This window comes from Sander vitreus, chromosome 14 (assembly GCF_031162955.1).
Source record: "Sander vitreus isolate 19-12246 chromosome 14, sanVit1, whole genome shotgun sequence".
In the NCBI taxonomy this organism is placed as follows: domain Eukaryota; kingdom Metazoa; phylum Chordata; class Actinopteri; order Perciformes; family Percidae; genus Sander; species Sander vitreus.
In genome coordinates this window covers 11,482,324-11,501,777 of record NC_135868.1, presented here as the reverse complement: position 1 = coordinate 11,501,777, position 19,454 = coordinate 11,482,324, and the positions used below count along the sequence as shown (strand labels likewise).

At 40.1% G+C, this 19,454-nt stretch overlaps 2 protein-coding genes across 3 annotated transcripts in view; both read left to right on the top strand.

Moving 5' to 3' along the window:
* setdb1a (SET domain bifurcated histone lysine methyltransferase 1a) overlaps positions 1 to 7,946 on the top strand; it is a 10,791-nt gene extending 2,845 nt beyond the window's left edge. Inside the window, exons 3-10 of the mRNA XM_078267939.1 lie at positions 2,489 to 2,663; positions 3,697 to 3,800; positions 3,937 to 4,683; positions 5,115 to 5,282; positions 5,885 to 6,086; positions 6,217 to 6,290; positions 7,052 to 7,242; positions 7,366 to 7,946. Coding sequence (XP_078124065.1) covers positions 2,494 to 2,663; positions 3,697 to 3,800; positions 3,937 to 4,683; positions 5,115 to 5,282; positions 5,885 to 6,086; positions 6,217 to 6,290; positions 7,052 to 7,242; positions 7,366 to 7,512 — 1,803 coding nt within the window. The 5' untranslated portion in view covers positions 2,489 to 2,493 and the 3' untranslated portion in view covers positions 7,513 to 7,946. The remainder of the gene's footprint in view (positions 1 to 2,488; positions 2,664 to 3,696; positions 3,801 to 3,936; positions 4,684 to 5,114; positions 5,283 to 5,884; positions 6,087 to 6,216; positions 6,291 to 7,051; positions 7,243 to 7,365) is intronic.
* A 1,239-nt stretch (positions 7,947 to 9,185) lies between these two features.
* On the top strand, positions 9,186 to 19,435 carry clk2a (CDC-like kinase 2a). Of its 2 annotated transcripts, XM_078268426.1 has the most exons (13): positions 9,186 to 9,504; positions 10,736 to 10,923; positions 11,067 to 11,349; positions 13,054 to 13,144; positions 14,027 to 14,093; positions 14,795 to 14,911; positions 15,193 to 15,359; positions 16,225 to 16,319; positions 16,732 to 16,861; positions 17,512 to 17,594; positions 17,944 to 18,023; positions 18,140 to 18,230; positions 18,381 to 19,435. In XM_078268426.1, exons 2-13 carry the CDS (start codon positions 10,736 to 10,738, stop codon positions 18,567 to 18,569), a joined length of 1,581 nt encoding a protein of 526 aa, XP_078124552.1. In that variant the 5' UTR covers positions 9,186 to 9,504; the 3' UTR covers positions 18,570 to 19,435. The 2 variants fall into 2 exon arrangements, with proteins under 2 accessions (XP_078124552.1, XP_078124554.1); XM_078268428.1 differs by lacking the exons at positions 9,186 to 9,504; positions 10,736 to 10,923; positions 13,054 to 13,144 and having other exon boundaries at positions 11,258 to 11,349.
* Positions 19,436 to 19,454: the final 19 nt, after the last annotated feature.

The following is a 19,454-nucleotide window of genomic DNA, read 5'->3' as shown; positions in this document are numbered from 1 at the left end:
CCGTCTCAGTGGCTCACAAACTGTTTGTTTCAAATGCGTTTTCTTGTCCAAGCTGCTAATGTAGCTAGCTAGCATAATGCTGCTCCAGGCAACCCGTAAACCGTGTTTTCACAACCTTCTACCCGTGAAAGTGCCCTGGAACGGCAGTCAAACCCGTAACTTACTACCCGTGAACTCGTACCAGATCGTTGTACTCCCAGTTACAGTTTTTGACGTCACACACACACAAACAACAATGGCGACCACTGTTGATGCTGTACGGCTGTACGACGCCGGCGATTAACGGTGAGAAATAGAAATAAATAGCTAGGCAACGTAAAGTAATCCCGCACATTGTAATCAAAACAATACACATACGAGTGTGTACTACTACAGGTTATGTTTATTAAATGAAGCCCAAAATATGTCGCCGACTAGAAATCGCTAGTATCGGCTAGCGCTATCTAACGTCAACGTTAGGTAGCTGACGTTAGCTAGAAGGGTTTGTAGTTACTTTGCCTGGAACGCTACCAAGTCGTGAGTCGTGACTTGAAGTCGTAACTTACGGGAAAAATATTGTGTCTGGAAGGCAGCATCAGACACTGTCCAGCTATAATACAAACGAAATTCAAGGGCATCTCCAATTTTTTTGTGATGACAAGTAACGTTAATTTGTAGCTACTAACACAGGAATTTCCCCAGTGTGGGATTAATAAAGTCTATCTTATTTTTTTTGCTGTGAGTGCTTTAAATCTCTATAAGTGCTTATAGAGATTTAACGTGATTGACTACAAGACTTAATTTTTTTTCTGTGCAAGCTACAGACCTTGTTGGTAAATGTTAAGCAACAGGTCGGTGTAGTGAGCTACCAGGGGATCGGTTTATGCCGCTGTCACAGTAGTAATAGGTTGACAGTAATTTTCTTAGCAACGGCTTACAGCTGCACGGCTCCCGGGAAGGCTGCTCTCATATATCCTCGCTCATAGCTCCTTGGAGATCCCTCCTTGATGCTCGTTCCTCAGGGTGCCGTTCCACAGTAGTATGCAGTCTGTGCCGCCCAAGTGAGTCCATTTGTAGGCCACAAGACCCTTCAAGTCCCGCCCCCTACTTCAAGATCCGCCCTTTCAAGTTACTCCATTACTTCTTAAGTAACTTAAGTTACGCCTCTTTCTTGCAATCCACAGACAGACCCGTCTCGGGCCGCCAGGGGATCGGCTTATGCCTTTGTACCACAGTGGCATGCCATCAGCTACTTTTTGATCTTGGTGCTACTGCTCTTTTGACAAAACAGTAATTTTACGTCGCAGAAAATGGGACTTGCTGTTTTACTGCTGCCTCGATCAGTTAGTTGCTGGTGTAACGGACTGCTGTCTGGGTCGGTTAGTTTGTTTGTGTTATTGTGTGCCATTATTTAGCGTTAAGCAAAACTAGATAACGTTACCTGCGCTGCGTTCCATAGGAACGCTAAGGGACGTTGTTCGGCCCGTTCGAGATGAGATGAGCCAGGCCTGCGCAGAATCGATCACCGGCGATCACCACCCAATGGATGCCGGTTAGATTTGTGTCCGACTTGATCCGATTGATCCCGACTTGCTCTGATGTCATGGACACGTGGGCAACGACAACCTCACAAGATCAAGGTGGCCGCAATTTTGGGAGCCAGGCGGCGTAGTTGCTTTCCACCGACTGCAAGACCCAGGGCATGACGTAAACGCCTGGCTCTCAGCTGATCTAACAGCTGATTGGTTCAGAATTGACTCAACATGATGACATTTTATATAAACTTTTTATTGATTTTGAATTGGAGGGATTTTAATTGCTATTTGTCTGAGTTAAAGGCTTATTCTGTACAAACCACATGTTTGGCTGATAGTGACGTTTAGAAGTCAGAGAGACTAAATCCGTTATCGGCTATCATCTAACGGATCATCTACAGTCTGTTGTTTATTAACATCAGCAACAGATAGCATGTAGAGCATTTTAACAGCTACTATGTCATGTCAATTAAAACAACTGGAGACTGTGTACAAGCTGATATGTGGGTCTGGTAACAGTTTAATAAATCAGAATCGGACCTAACAGCATGTGAGTGTTTCTGTGACTTCTTGTTTACCCTGGAGGCTGATGGATATGGCTGTAAACTGTCTGACTTGACCGCAGCTTGACCTCCTCTCGTCCACTTTACAGGCGAGGCACAGTTAATCTTGAACTTGCCTATGCATATTGTGCGGTTGCTGTCTTTCGTCCCAATCACTCATGGTATTAGCCATTATCTAGATTGTTAAACTTGGGCCACATTGTAGATGCCAAAACTAACAACAGACTCTGCTGATGCGCTAAGAGCCCTACCTGTCAAGTCTTTGACATTTTATTATTAAGTTGGCAATGTGCATAATGAACAACAAAATGTCCTTTTAATAATAAGAATATTGGGAGTGCTGCCCCCTCAGCAGCAGTAGCACCCTGGCTGTACAATTTAACACATATTTTGAAACCTTGTGTGTTGCAGTGATTATGCAGGGGGATGAGATTGAGATGAGCGAAGAGGAGCTCCAAAAGTGGATCAGAGGGAAGGTAAAGAAGAACAAGCTGATCTCCTCAGATGTGCTGGAGAAATGCAAGCTGCTGCAATCTCTGCTGGAGAGAAGGGAGAAACGGGCTGCCCACTTCCTAAAGCTCTGCGAGTGAGTGTTATATCTACCCATATGCTGTCCTCACCTCTTGTAAAAGGACCTTAATTAGCCATTTTGTTCTGTTTGGTTATCCTTGTTGACACCCACTTCACACATATGTTGTTTATTGCTGGCTCTCAATGCAGATGGCTGGAAATAGCAAACTTAAAGGGAAAAAAACATCTGATAAGACAATTGTAGCAATACTGAGACAACTGGACCCAAACAAAAAAAGTTAAACCACATCAAACAGACGGAGCAACTGTGCCTCTGCAAAATAGCCTCAGGAAAGAACTTGTTTTGGTGTCATTCAAAGGTTGTTTTAGTCGTGCAACAAAAAAACTCTCGATTTACCCTGTAGAGATCTGAGGAGCAGTTAACTATAGTCCTCATAAGTCAACCGGAGTTTAAAATGCCAACACAAAGAAAGCGGAAGATGACGGACATCTGGCGGATTTTCCTTTCCCGGCGGCACCTGAACTATCCCGGAAATGAAACGTCGTTGATATAGACTAATCCATTCTAATAGGGCTGGGTTCCGAATTCAATACTTTTTAGGCACCGACCGAATTGCCTCCTTAGTATCGAGTTTCGAAAAATGCCTCGTCATTCAATACCAAATTTAAATACCTAAGAAGCAAATCTCATCAGCGTCAGTGAGCCAATAAGCATGCAGTGTGTTTCTACCAAGATCTAATGTTTGTAATTGGCTGTCTAATGTTACAAGTCGTAGAGGCATGCAGGAAAAACTATTACGCACAAAGACGTGGCTTACGTAGTAGCAAATGCTAAATAAACAGGATTTGTGCAGTTTTTCTTTTGGTTAAAATGGATTTCATAAAATTGGCATTAAAAAAAGTCACATGAACAATACCCACCCCTAGATTCTTAAAAAAAACTGCCTTTCCTGAACAGGTTTTGGGACCATGCTAATTAAATTTTGGCATTAAAGAAGAATATCTTTGTATTAAAAATAATAGTGAAGAGTTTACTGTACTATATTCTTCCCTTGATTCATGTGGTCTTTGTTGTTGATGTGTTTCAGGTCTGTGTCAGCATGTGAAGCGATTGTGAGGAAACAATACTCTTTGCTGGGGTGGGAATACAGAGACACAGATTCTGATGAAGACGATAATACAACAGGCTCTGGTAAGATGCAAATGGTTGGGTCAATAAAAACATGTATTCTGGGTATTTCTGTGTCAATTGCTAATTGCTCAGTTGTTTTCAAACACGCAAACTGGCTTATTTTAGTTGGTTTGATCTGAGCTTTTTTTCTTTGTAGGAAATGCCATCCCCAGCCCTACTCCTCTGTTACCAAAGCTACAGGACAAAGGGAACCTCCAAAGAGAAAATGGCAAAAAAAGCTCTATCAGTCTAAAGAGAAAACCAGTGGTGGTCTTGACCAGACTTTCTATGTCTCAGATCAGTTCTTTACGTCCTCCAACGCCCCAAAATCACAACAGTGAAGATGAATCCTTAAACAATTTGGAATCTGATAGGCAGTGGGAACCACTTGAGTTATCTTCTGAATCAAGTGAGTCAGATGACTCTATCTCAAGTAATAAGACTTGGTCAAGCAAGAGGAGAAAAAAAGATCAAAGGAATTCAAAACTTACCAGGAGCCATACAACACCTCAAGCTAGCACAAGTACTGATGCTAAGAGCAACGTAGCAAAAACGTCAACACCCCAATCTAGCACAAATACTGATGCTAAGAGCAATGCCACAAAACCACCAACACCCCAAGCTAGAACAAATACTGATGCTAAGAGCAATGCCACAAAACCATCAACACCCCAAGCTAGAACAAATACTGATGCTAAGAGCAATGCCACAAAACCATCAACACCCCAAGCTAGAACAAATACTGATGCTAAGAGCAATGCCACAAAACCATCAACACCCCAAGCTAGAACAAATACTGATGCTAAGAGCAATGCCACAAAACCATCAACGGTCCAAGCAAGTGCCAATACGGATGCCAAAAGCAACGTCATGAAAACATCAACAATGCCAGCAAACAGCAAGGGTAATGGCCACAAACCCACAAAATACAAAAACATCACTCCTGTCATGGAACATATGTCATTTTGTCAGCATAGTTTAGCAAAGTTCATGTGGTCATCTACATGTCAGCTGATGCAAAGAAGTAGTGTAAACCCTTAGTGGTTAATTTTTCTACAGATTTTTAGAGTGATTTGATATTTTCCTACCAAACAACAACAAATTACAGTTTAGCAGAAAGTGAGATAGGAAAACTTGACCACACAGTTTGCTGTTCCATGTTTTGTAACCTAAATTGGGAGACCGTTGCAGCTAATTGGACCAATTACAAATGACTGTGAATTAACAACACACACCATAACAGTTTGTTTGTTTTAAGGGTGTCTGGGTTGGTGAATATTTAGATCACTTAATCAGTTTTGATATTAAAATATTGTTTTCCTTTTCCACTGACAGTAACACACCCTGTGTGCATCGTAACTGCTCTTTGCCAAACCTCTGACAAAGATAGCAAGACCCCTCCTAGCGTTCCACAAGGAGAGCTCAAAGTGAACATGAATGTCCTGGCCAGAAGGAAGGTCATGAGCTGGCAGCAGGGTAAAATCTTGGAAATAGTAACAAAAGGTAAGAAAAAAAAAAGATCTGTTTGGCACAATACAGAATACAATGCAACAATACATTCCTCTACAACTTGACAGGTATTAGTCTGTTAAAGGGGCTCTTATTATGCAGTTGTCCTCCAGCTAGCAAAGAATAGGTTTGTTCATAAGTAGTCTGGAGTGTTTATGTAACAAATCTTCATGTGTGGTGTTGATTACATATAGTTTATATCATAACTCAAACTCCTCATAGAGAACAAGCTTCAAGAATTTCTGGTAGAATGAAATTGATCACAGGCATGTTAAAACAACAGTACAATCTCCATTAAATACTAAAGCAGTGTAATTCAAGTTTAAGCTAGCCAGTCCCATGTTCAGTGCAAATCTAAATGTATATGTATTAACTAAAATATTGTTAAATATAACATTTCTGACAAATTTTCTTATGCTCAACCTTGGCTTGTTAAGTAACCGGGACTCTAACAGAGCAAACAAATTGTAGTACATTTTTATGATTAAGTGTATATAATACAATAGCCATCACAAATTACTGATGCAGAGATATGACATTGTTTAAAGATGGCTTTGCTTATTAGAAGTGTTTTTTTTTTTTTTTTTTTTTTGCAGAAGATGGTAGGATGAAATACAAGATCAATTTTGAGGAGAAAAAAAAAACCCTATTTTCTGGTCACCACATCGCCTTTGACTACATGCCAAAGGTGGAGCAGCTGTTTATCGGTGCTCGTGTGGTAGTCAAGTCTCAAAATAAAGAGTGCCGGTTCTGCCCTGGTGTCCTGGCAGAGCTCCCCAGCAGAAAAAACCGCATGAGGTTTGTGTAATGGATAACTTTTTAAGATTAAGTCTGATTTAAAATGTGAATAAAGTCACGGTTTCCTGGATAAAATGCAGTTTCTTTAGCCCAAGTATTGTTTGATTAAATACGTGTTATCATTTTCCAGGTTCCTGGTCTTCATGGATGATCACACACCGGTCTATGTTGGCTTACCTTTACTTCACCTGGTGTGTAGGCCATGTAAGTTTGGGTGTTTTCATTCACACACACAGACTGTTTAGACTCAATGCTGTCTGATCTGAAAGAGGTACATTCGTTCAAGTTTGAAAGCTGTATGGTCTGCCTGCTCTGCTCGGGTCTAGAAAAAGTAGTTTGGCTCTGTTCAATTCAAGTAAGCCGTGACAGTGTGACAATGAGCTGGAGTTGTACAAGACCAGGACCCTGAAACTGAAGCAGCTAAATGGAATTCAGCCATCATTACTTTTATTGTTTACATCTAAATGTCCTCTGTGGAGAAAAAAAAAAAAAGAAGTGCCATCTGCAAATATGCACAGTACAATAAAAGCACAAGCTCACTGACAACAGTGCACTTGCAGCAGTTACATACAGTATGTCAACGGTGCCGCGGACCCAATAATATAAAGACAGCTGTTTGTTGCCATCAGCAGGTTGGCTCGCCTGCCAATGATAGAAATGATAAACTATTACATTACATTTATTTAGCTTACGCTTTTATCCAAAGCAACTTACATGCATTCAACCATGAAGATAAGTATGGAGGAGCATAATGACACATTTTAAGCAGGTAACCCAAATTAAATCAGAGCCTAATTCTTTTACCTGTAAAACAGTTGTCCCTGGTACTTATTATTATTATTATTATTATTATTATTATTTATTTATTTATTTTTTAATTTTTTAATTTTTATTAATTTAATTATTTTTATTATTATACTGCCCGTAAGCAGAGTGACAGACTCTGTTTTGTTTTCCTGTGACAGTGGCAGACCCTTTGGACGATATTCCCGATGGCACCCACAAGAATTTCATAAAGCAGTATCTAAAGGCCTGGCCTTACCCACCACAGACCCAGTACAGGATTGGACAGGCAGTTAATGCAGAACTTAATGGAGTCGTGCAGAAGTGTGAGGTGCAGGCGATTGACAGCAGCTTGATACAGGTTGTTGTTGAGGTCAGTATCTGTGAACATCATTCTTTAAACTATTTCCATCTGGTTCTTGGTTTATGTTTTCCCTGTTATCTTTATGTTTATTTAGATTACTAGACTAAGTAATTTGTGTGTCATCAATTTTAGACGGATCAACATAAGGAATGGATCTACCGCGGCTCCACATGCTTGGAACACATGAGTAATATGAAGGGGTTTTTGGAGTCGAAAAAGATGGATGAGCAGAAGAATACATCTTCCACAGTTAACAGTAAATCGAATTCTACAACCTGAAGCCATGAACCAATCCAACCAGCTACGAGATGAATCGTGACCATAAAACATTTGATTCGGCGCAAAAGAACATTTAAAAAATGCAAAGGTACAAGACTGTATACATAAACAATCATAGACTCCTGTGGTAGCAGCTCGCTATAGCTGTTAGTGGGTTAGCGGGTGCAGTAAACCTTTTTTGATTGCCACAGCGAGCTCCACCAATCAGAGACGTCGCTGTTAGGCTTGTGGGTAGTGTAGTGCTTCTCTATGACATTGTGAATAAAACATGCTTTTCGTAAAACAAGATTGATTTCATACGGATTTGTGGCTTCTACAGGGGCATGAAACATTGTTTCACAATCTCAGCTCGTGGTAAGTCTACCTTGGATGGCTAATAATCAAAATTCTTTTTCCATTTTCACTTCTGGAACCACACTGTTGAGCTTTATGGGCTTTTTGCAGAGCATTTTCATTGTTATCCAAATACTTTTTCAGTAGTTTCATTAATGATCAACCACTTATTCTTGATGCTCTTTAGATACACGCCCATCACAGCTTTCCGACCTTTTCCTTTTGAAAGTCTAGTTACTACTGAGGTCACTACTCACAATTCGTGTCCATGGTCCTACCTTTCATAACATTTTATATTGTATGTTAGTTTTTTTGTAAACTAATTAAAACATTATTCGAGTTACTCATATCTTTCTCTTTGGTATTTCACTGTCTTGTATACTTCAGTCATCACAATCGACACACTGATGGGACCATGAATGTGTTTAGAGAACTGGATGCTGTGTTCCAAGATGGCACCCCATGCATTTGTTGAACCTTGCTCACCAAGCATAGACTCATTTTAAAGATTTTAACTGCTTGGTATGACTTTCTTGAAACTGTCTTTCTTACATTGTTTTAAGTGTATTTGTATTGTAGTTTTTTTGTTCTTAAATAAAAATGTCTTAAGACTTTCTAAGCTCATTTTAACTTGTTAAAGAAACAGTATTCACTAGGTGTACATGGACATAAAAAAAATGCAAACCATGGAAGCCCATTTCCATAAGGAAAACAAAATAAATAGATGAAAAGTTGGACATGATGAAAATAAAATCACTCAGGGTTCATACAAGGGTGCATATACTTGAAAAATGCTTAATTTTAAACATAATCACTAATTTTCATCAAAAATATATATGGATATTTAAAATGCAGTGTGTTGTGTGCAGTTTTTTTTATATAATAAAATTCAATAAAACTTTTAAGTGGCCATCCTTAAGATTTCACTCCTCTTTGATTTACAATTTCTATTTAAATGAAAACGATGGAATTGTGCTGAGAATGGATCAGTCTGGAGAATCTTGTTGTGAATACATGAGCTTCAAGTCTTCAGAATGGTGTGCATATAGTTCCATTTTGTGTGTATAAAATGGAGAAAAAAATGTAATACAGCATTTTTCCGGGAGATGTCACGCCAGACACTGTTGGTAATACTGCAAATATATAAATATTGCAATACTTTCATCAGTGGGTCATGGGCTCAATGACCATTGTGTCACCTCCTGCGATAGATATTGACTTAACAGACATTTATTTAAATGGAAATCTTCGAGATTACAGCTTTAAATAAAAAGATGAATAATTATCGAGCTTAAGATATATCTTTCAGTCACAATTAACTCAATATATTAACTCAAAACTTGGCAAACACGCCATTTTGATTGTTAAAAATATGATTTAGTTATGACTTGCAGCAGGTTCAGTGCACTGCGTTAGTCTGCGGTTGTTAGTGTAACGTTATATGCAGGACTGTTTTAACGTTACTTCCTCGGCACAGGGAGGCGTAGAACCACCAGTATGAACCAGAACTAGCGTACAGCGCAGGCAGCAGGAAAAAAAGCTGGCTCCTTGCTGGCAGCAGAGCTTTGAACATCGGACTAGCGAGACGGTAAAAGAGAAAACTGGAACGCAACCACGGATTTCTTGTGGGACAAACGTACAGGCCTCGCTGCTAAAACGGTAACGGTAGCTAAATGTTATATACGAGCTGTTAGCTAAGTAAGCCACAATCCGACCAAACGGTTATTACAGCAGCTAGCTAGTGAAAGTATCTGTTTTGCTAATTGATAAACGTAGCTTGGCTAAGATGGCGGTCAAAGTATTTACATTAGCTAATGTTGCTAGCAGAGCATGCTAACAGCCAGTACGTCGCTCGTTATAATTTAAAACTATTTTGCTGTTAATATGTTGGTGTCTGAAAAATATCGAGTGATAGTACTTAATGTCACAGAGCTTAACGTTAATGTTTTAATAGCGTTAACAGCAGTGTCACTAACGCATCGTATTAATGTTAGCTGCATGGTAGAAGAAAAAGCTTTAACGTTAGCATTAGGAACTGGGAACTCTGTTTTGTTATGGATCGATCGTTAGCTTAGTTAACGTTAAAGCTTAATTGATAATGGCATAACGTTACCCGGTATCAGTTAGCTACGCTAGTCGTACAGTGACAACGTTACGTTACAGCCAATTAACGTTTGTATGTTTACAATCGTTTGAAGCTGTGTTTACGCTTATCTGTGGTGGGTTGTTAATAGTTATCATAGGATCATGCAACAGCGTTATAAAAATGCTTCGCCGCATTTGATCACATTTCTCCGTTCACATAACGTTACATTGAGGCCTGCTTCAACAGTTGTCTGTCTAGCTGCAGCTATTTTTGCACATATTTATAGGCGGTATGCTTTATCTGGATCATCGTAAAAGTTGGAGTGTTGAACTGTGTGGTTCTGTGGTTGTATTCAAATGTAACGTTAGGTCTCCTACACAACCAAGTTTAAAAAATACTGTTGTCAATCAGCCCATTTTATCAGATTTTAAGGAGTCATGTGTTTTTTCTTCAAGGGCAGCTTTATTGAACAGTGAAGTTAACGTTTGTCTTCACATGCAGTAGAATGCGTGATTAAAAAATAAGGCTGCTGTTTCATTTCGTTTTGGATCCAATGTGTTTCTGTGTTTACTACAACTGTTCCTCCTACTGACTCCTATAACTATACATGCATGACTAAGTCTGTCTGGCATTGTACAGCTGTCCCACTGAAAGGAATATTTGGCAAGAAAAAAAGTTTTTTTCTCCTACGGGATCTCCTACAATTGTTCCCTGTGGTTTTAATTCACAAGCATTTCTATGTGCTTTTAAAGGGTATTTTATAGAACAAATCTTAATGTTTTGTTTGTCCTAATAATTCACTAGATGCCTCACACTAGACGGTACACGTCTTCAGACAGAGACAGTAGAAGCAGCTACCAAGACCGTTACAGAGACAGAGGGCGAAGACACCGGCACAGAAGATCGCCTTCTTACTCCTCCAGCAGTGACAGAGACCGAGACCGAAGGGGACGGGGACAAAGACAGGAAGGAAGCTTTGTACGCTCAAGGAGGTACGTTTGTGTTTGTTACGCTGCAATTTGACACATACATTTCAGTAATTTTCTACCACAAGTACCAACTCTGCAGATCTTTTGTGTGGGTTTAGTTGGTTGCCAGTCTTTTGGTTTCAACATATGCCTCTGTCCTGATTCAGTCGTAGCTATGACAATCGCTCTACGGAGAACCGGCCATTTGACCGAAGATACGAGGGATACAGACGCTTGGATCAGAGCCGAGATAAAGACCGCGACAGAGAAAGGGAGCCACATGGAGCAGCTGAAAGTTACTATCCACGCGACTTCTCCCCAAACATGTACGACTACCGACGTGGCCGCGAGAGGGGGCGCGAACGGGACGAGTCGTACCGGCGGAAAGGCAGCAGGCGTAAGCACAAACGAAGGCGGCGTAGAACCAGGTCCTATAGCCCATCCTCCTCGGTGAGTACAGCCAGTCCTGAGATTGTGTTGTAACTCTCCTCATCCTCTCTCCTTCCATCTCTGTCTCTTCCACTCAGCTCTTTCTGTCTCTGTCTTTCTCTAACCGTTTCTTCTCCACAGCCCCTGGAATTGGTAAGTAGTAAAATCTTTATGATTTGTTTTTCGTTTTTTTCAGAGGGGTTTTGTTTAACTTTTTTTGTTTAGGTGGGTTTTACTTAAATAGAGCTCAACAGTGACTGCCCACTTTTTGAACGGCTTTGGTTCCTGAGCTGATTTTCCCCATTCAATATCTCCATTAACATTTCATAAAAGGCTTATATAAAGAGTTTTAAGCCATGAACCAATCCAACCAGCTACGAGATGAATCGTGACCATAAAACATTTGATTCGGCGCAAAAGAACATTTTAAAAATGACAAAATGCAAAGGTACAAGACTGTATACATAAACAATCATAGACTCCTGTGGTAGCAGCTCGCTATAGCTGTTAGTGGGTTCGCGGGTGCAGTAAACCTTTTCATTGCCACAGCGAGCTCCACCAATCAGAGACGTCGCTGTTAGGCTTGTGGGTAGTGTAGTGCTTCTCTATGACATTGTGAATAAAACATGCTTTTCGTAAAACAAGATTGATTTCATACGGACTTGTGGCTTCTACAGGGGCATGAAACATTGTTTCACAATCTCAGCTCGTGGTAAGTCTACCTTGGATGGCTAATAATCAAAATTCTTTTTCCATTTTCACTTCTGGAACCACACTGTTGAGCTTTATGGGCTTTTTTTTTTTTGGCAGAGCATTTTCATTTTTATCCAAATACTTTTTCAGTAGTTTCATTAATGATCAACCACTTATTCTTGATGCTCTTTAGATACACGCCCATCACAGCTTTCTGACCTTTTCCTTTTGAAAGTCTAGTTACTAATGAGGTCACTACTCACAATTTGTGTCCGTGGTCCTACCTTTCATAACATTTTATATTGTATGTTGTTAGTTCTTTTGTAAAAAGCCTAAATGCCTGTGGTAAAAGTTGGTTGGCCACTGAAAAAAGTGAAAATGTTCTACCAAGCACTGTGCAAAATTTAGACTTAATAAAACACATATTTTTGTTAGAATTTATTTGAAAGTTATATATAACATTTAAAATCTCTTAGATTTGTTAAAATGCATTTTTGTGTGGGTTATTTTCAACCACACGTGTATTACGTAGTATACATTTAAGTAAGCAAGGGATGGAAATTGATGTAGTATACATGTTGGGGTTATATATTCCCTGCTTGATTACATATGGTCCTCATTTTATTTTCCATCTTGTTTAATCTGAAAAGTCAACCTGATAAGTTTTGAATTATATTACTGTTTTAATTGGTTTTTGCGTTGATGAATGGATATGCCAGTTGCTTCCTTGTTTGTAAGCAGCTGTGGTTTAAAGGTAGAGGGGGGAGAGGAGCAGAGGACAACATGTAATCTTTGACTTGTTCCCTTGCACTATATCCCTATCGTTATATATTTCCTTCACGTGCTGTCATGCGTGAATCGCCCCATGACCACCAAACCCACCTACAACCACAACTACCACCAACACCACCCTCCTCTTCCCTCCTCGTCTACCTGTGCGGCTTGACGCCATGGCTGCGGCTGCCCCTGAAAACCGCCTGTTCCCTCTGGTCGTGTCGTGACCTGCTGATGGCGGTTTGGGTGTGAAAACAGCGGAGTGACAGCCGGACGAGGGCACTGAGTGTGAGGGACGACGAGGAAGGGCACCTGATCTGTCGGAGTGGGGACGTCCTACAAGAGAGATGTACTCACTGCCACTACTCTATCGTAACCATTCTCCATATGAGTATTAAAGCATAGAGCATTTACATGACATGGGAGTGCCTGATGATGGTGATGCCTTGCTAGAATGCTCTTCGCTCTAGCTGAAATAGCAGGGTGGATTGCAAGAATGTTGAAGATTTTGAGAGGGACTTTAGATACCTTCTCTTTTTTTGTTCTAGGATTTTAAGCTGTGGAGCATTTTCTATGTTTCACAGGTTACTTGACTTTCCTAAACATAGAATCCCATTTGCAGATGTTTGTCTCTGTTGCGTTTCAGATTAAAACTCAGTTACAGTTCTAAATCTGTAATTTAAGATAGCTATTTTTCCGCTATGAGGGTTTCAGGGATTTTCTTTTCTTTTTGTAGTAGACGTCTAACATACACATCACTTATTTAATATTTTCCTAGTACAACCAGCACACCTTTAGACCGTTAGATTAACACGTTTGTCATTTTCAGGGTCATGCAATATTTAGTAGAAATACTAATCATTTTTTCAGTTTTACACAATACCCCCGTGTCCTTTTGGGCAAAGACAGCCACATCTTGAAAAGGGTGTGACATTATTTTCGATGGCTGCAAATTGGTCATCAAAGGAAGGGAGGGCATAACATTTGCTCCCTTATTTTCTTCACATGTATTATAGTGCTATGTTTTTAATTATCATAGATTACCTCAAAGTGTTTCAAACCTGCCAGATTGAATAGGCAGCCATTTGAAAAGGGGATGGGCGCTAGAATTGATACGCCTGTCTGCACCTTTGCATTATGTATTCCTGCTTAAGTCCACATGTCTAATGCTTCTGTTCTTTCTTTCCCCGCCCTCCCTCTCTCTTCCTTTTCTTTCTGTGTTGTGTTGCAGATGAGATTGTCAGCACTTTGGGGGAAGGCACTTTTGGGAGGGTGATGCAGTGCATTGACCATCGCAGGTATGTATCGGTTAACACTGGGAGAAAAACAACTGTCCAATGCTCACTGTGTTTTAATTTTTAGAAACAAGTGTGTTTGTGTCATGCCTCTCAGGGGTTAGACTCGAGCCAAATAAGACTAGGACAAGAGTAGTTAACATCCACCTTTACTATTGATTACTACTGTTTCGTGGTTGTTTTAAATTTAAAAACCTCAGATTTTCCACAGCTTCAAACAAGTTCTGTTTTTCCCCTGCTGTCTGTGTTGATAACATGGTGCAGCCTACTGCAGGCGAGTTAGCTTTGCTGTATCTTAGCCTCATGTGACCGTGTGCCCTCTCCATGTTAGATTCATAATGGAAGATTTATTGTCTTGTGATAGTGCATCAAGCAAGTTCATTTTCATGGTCAGGGCCTTTTAAAAAAAGTGACACTTACAGATTTGTTCATGTCTGTTCACCAACTGAACTTGCATTGATAATATGCTTATTGCAAGGAGGGACGTCTCATATCTCCACCATATGACTGATATTGATATTAGAGACTTAGCTGCATATTATTAAGTGTTGTGTTACTACCGTAAATCACTTTTGTGTCCTCAATTCAGTCAGGCCCTTTTCTGGGGCATCTAGTCTCCAAAGTGAGGTTTACATACAAATGTAATGCATGTTTTGTGTTTTATATGTTCCGTTTTTGGCTTCATACTATGTTATGTTTTACAGGGGAGGAGCCCATGTTGCTTTGAAAATTATCAAAAATGTGGAGAAGTACAAGGAAGCAGCTCGCCTGGAGATAAATGTACTAGAGAAGATCAATGAAAAGGACCCTGATAACAAATTGTGAGTTCTGACTGAGTATTGTGGCACTGCATTTAAATGAACTTCTTACCCATAAGTAACACTGCCTGAACCAACACCATTTTTCTTATCAGAGTTGGGCGATGAACCTGTCACCAACACTGTTTTGCTCATGTTTGATAAAAACCTTACCTTACCTGGAAGATTTAGACAGTTACCAAGAAATGTTGTGCTACATTACTCTCTAAAAATATTAGATTTAGCTGAAGCTAAATGATGTACCACGTCACTCTCAAACCTCCTGTATCCTGTTTATGTTGCAGCCTGTGTGTACAGATGTATGACTGGTTCGACTACCACGGTCACATGTGTATCTCCTTTGAGCTGCTAGCTCTCAGCACCTTCGACTTTCTAAAGGAAAACAACTACCTGCCCTACTCAATTGGTCAGGTCAGACACATGGCCTACCAAATCTGTCTCGCTGTGAAGTGTAAGTTTTTTTTTTTTTTAAATGTCCTGTATTTGGTTTTAGTACAAAATAAACTTAATATAAAGAATGCAACAAAATGCAAATGTCATTATATTTAAGATGCCAATGATGAATGAATGATTATTATAAGATATTTATATCGTGGACAAAGACCTGAGTTGGTCAGGGTGCAGCTAGTTATTATAAACTATACTAAAACACACCTTCCTATCCCCCGCCCTCCTACAGATAGCCCCCATCAAAAGACATATAAATATAAATCAACATATTGCTAACAAGTAAAAGCAACCAATTTAGCATGTTCACTGTAGACAGAGACTCTCATAACTTGAACTTGTATGTTTTTGTCATAGTTTTTTGTCTTAATGTTTCTAAAATAAGGTAAGAGACACCTTTTATAAAATAAGTAGTTTTCCAACAAACGCACCCTCACTCAATGACGTGTCTTCATCAGTTGCCTTTGAATTGACTGGCTGCACTGAAAGCCTGTTATTTTTGGTAGACCGCCTGTAGCCACATGAGGGCATTATAGCGCCAAAGGCCAGGCAGAGGAGTGTCTTTATTAATGATTCCGTCATGTAGAATTCCTGGCTAAGTCTATTTATTCCAATTTACAGTATCGAATGTTAGTATCTGCTGTATATGTATTTTGTGGATTTGTACTATTTCTCATGTTTTTTATTATTATTACAACCTATCTTTTTTATTATTATCATCATCATCATACTCTGCATTAATGTTGTCTCAGCTAATCTGAAGGAATTTAGATCAGCACACTGCATGATTAGAAGATGCATTGTGTTCATTTACTGGCAAAAATGAAGACTAAATAACCAATTTACTCATGTGTTTTTTTTCTCCATAGATCTCCATGACAGTAAGCTGACACACACAGACCTGAAGCCTGAAAACATCCTATTTGTCAACTCAGACTTCACAATGTCCTTCAATGTAGAGAAGGTAAGATGCAGTAGAATGCCTTTGTCTGGTCTTACTGTTTGGCTTTCTGTTGTTATATTGTATTTGTCTGTTTTAAAAGATGCGATATAAAAAAAGTTATTGTAACGGAAAAAGGTGAAAAAACCCTTTCTTTTTATAGACTTTAGTGGCAGGTTGGTTCCAAAACTGAAAAGCCAGTACCACTTTTTACTGATGATCTTTTGTTGAAATGCTGCAAGTAGAGATTGCTTAGATGTCTCACGAATAAATATGAAATACCCACAGCTGCAGTTTGAAAAAAAAACAAAAAACAAAAAAAAACTGCTGGAATCTTCCGTAGAACAGCACTACTTACAGACGCAATTAATATAATACTTTGTAGGAAAGTCCATCAAAGCTATAAAAAAAACCCACACTGTTTTCTTTCTTGCAGAAGCGAGAAGAGCGGACGGTTAAGAGCACGGCAGTACGTGTGGTGGACTTTGGCAGTGCCACTTTTGACCACGAACACCACAGCACCATTGTGTCCACGCGGCATTACCGTGCTCCCGAGGTCATACTAGGTGAGGATTTCTATAGGCTCTGGGCCATACGTTCATTGAAAACACTACTTCTCAGAAAGAATTTTATGAATATTTCAAGCTATCACAGTTCAAATAAAAATAGGTCCAGACATTCAACGGAGAATCCGGTTTGGAGATGAACACCTGTGTCTGTTTTAGTCGGCACAAGTCAGTTCTTCCTACTTAGCTTTGTAGACCAAAGATTTCCCTGCACGTTCTTTTACACACAGGCTGCATTCTACCTGTTAAAACAAGCACAGCTCAGCATTCCTCTGTTGAAAAGCATTTAAAGGTGCCTTGTTCTGCAGGAGATAAGGTGATGGGCCTCCTCTCCTGATTCAGCAGATTCACACATTAACAACAGTACTACTGCAAGTCAGTGTCGAGATCAAGGGCCAGTTAATGTGAGGAATACAAATTAACACACTTGTTTTAGTCTATGAATTATTGCCCTCTAGGTTCTAATCTCTTCTTGGAAGCACATGGTATTTATGCCTTAAACTGGATTGCCCTATGTAGCTTAAATGCTGAGTCATTTAAATAATTTTGTGTGACGTCAGCAAGCATTAAACGCAGCCTGGAGTAGTCTCCACATATGACACATTTTTGTAGATTTTTTCATTTATTCGATACATGTTTTTGTCCTGCAGAGCTGGGCTGGAGCCATCCCTGTGACGTTTGGAGCATTGGCTGTATCCTATTTGAGTACTACCTGGGCTTCACCTTGTTTCAGGTACAATGGGAACCCACTGCTGCCAACAGGCTGCTGCCCAGACCTTGACCTCAGTCAGACCTCATTCAAATTAGAATTTTAGGCCAATTACTGAAGGACTACTTTAGGGCTTTAAGGACTTTTCTACTTTGATATTAATAACTTGGCCTGTATCTTACCAAACAAAGCGTGCACGTGGCACGTGTTAATCTGGTAGGGATTAACCCTTGGTGTCATTTGTGAGCTCTGACTGTCTTTGTAGCAGCAGAACCAGTAGTCGTTAAACTTTGATTACCTTCTGAATCAGTCTCTTTCTCTCTGCCTCTTCTTTCCTGTTGAATCATGGTTGTGTACCTCATATTTCTTTTAGACTCATGACAACAGGGAGCATTTGGCAATGATGGAGAGAATCCTGGGACCAGTGCCCTCTAGGATGATTCGTAAAACGAGGTGAGAGAACACAAAAACGCACCAAAGTGATAAAAGTGCCTGCAACACACATGAATACCCCTTTTTATATAGAAAACATGCACACACTGCTCACACTGAGCTCTGTATCCTCTCAGGAAGCAGAAGTATTTCTATCGTGGCCGTCTGGACTGGGACGAAAGCTCCTCAGCGGGGAAATACGTCAGAGAAAACTGCAAACCCTTGCGGGTAAGATGGGCGGACGGGGAGTGGAAAAGCAAGAAATATGATGATTAACAGGGCTGAAAAGTGAAAACAGTGCGTTGTTTTGTTCTGCAGTTCTCTTGACAGTCTTTCAGTATTCCTCTTAATCTTTCTTGTTTCTTTTTCCCCTGTCAGCGGTACTTGCTTTCGGAAGCGGAGGAGCACCACCAGCTGTTTGACCTTATTGAAAGCATGTTGGAGTATGAGCCCTCAAAGAGGCTCGTTCTGGCTGACTCCCTCAAACACCCTTTCTTTGAGAATGGAGCGATGAGCGAGGCAGGGAGTAGCAAGAACTGGGAGGGCAACCGGGACATCAGCCGGTGACCTATGAGCCTCCAAAGACTGAATGACAGAGAAGATCAAGGTCTTTTTATATGTGGAGCAGGTGAACTGTTAAATTAATCGGGGCTTCGGCTGTTTTCTGTCGTTTGTCAAAGCATGGACACCTTAACTTCTTGCTCCTCCATCCTACCCCTCTGACGTCCACCTCTGCAGCCACAAGAGGCATGTTTTTGCAGCAGAGAGACCAAAATACCCACAAAAGACAGGAAAAGAGTTGGAAAGAGTTATTTTCTAGCTGCCACGGCCTCAATAGTGGACAAAAATCTTAAATGGAAGATTGTTTGTACCCAAAGTAGCCCTCTATGCAGCTTCTGTCTTCCTTTGACTTCTGAACTACCTGCTTCCTTTCCGTCCGTCCGTCTATTATTTTCATCAGCATGTAAAGAAAATAATTCCCCTTTTTTATAAGGAAATAAGCACTACAAAACCGGTTACACAAAAACTCAGTTTTAGAGAAGAAATGTCTTCCGATTCTGAAGGAAAGGGAAAAAGGGAGATAGAGCTGTATATGCAGCACAAGTCCTCACCCACATAATTCTAAACATGGAGACATGCAAGATATTCTATTATGCTAACACCAAATCATTCAAATTGAATATCATATTTCCTTTGAAATTGCAAGTATCTCCAGCAGTTTCAAGTTTTTGTTAAGTGAGCACTTGTGTTGCATATCATTTTTCTTGTTTCTTTTTTTACGTCTAAAAAAAAAAAAGAGATTCTTGCCCTTAATCTCGGGGTCTATTAGGTCTGTTATTTTTCGCCAATGAGATAATAATGGACACGTCACACACACACAGGTCTTATTGATAGATGTGTTTGTGTTATGCCATGCTTTCTGAGTGCGTGTGTGTGTGCACGCGCGTGTGT

Coding starts and splice junctions, on each gene's coding strand:
- clk2a (XM_078268426.1), top strand. CDS start 10,736: ATGCCTCACACTAGACGGTACACGTCTTCAGACAGAGACAGTAGAAGC. Junction 11,350..13,053: donor CCTATAGCCCATCCTCCTCG/GTGAGTACAGCC, acceptor GTGTGAAAACAG/CGGAGTGACAGCCGGACGAG. Junction 18,231..18,380: donor AAAACTGCAAACCCTTGCGG/GTAAGATGGGCG, acceptor TTCCCCTGTCAG/CGGTACTTGCTTTCGGAAGC.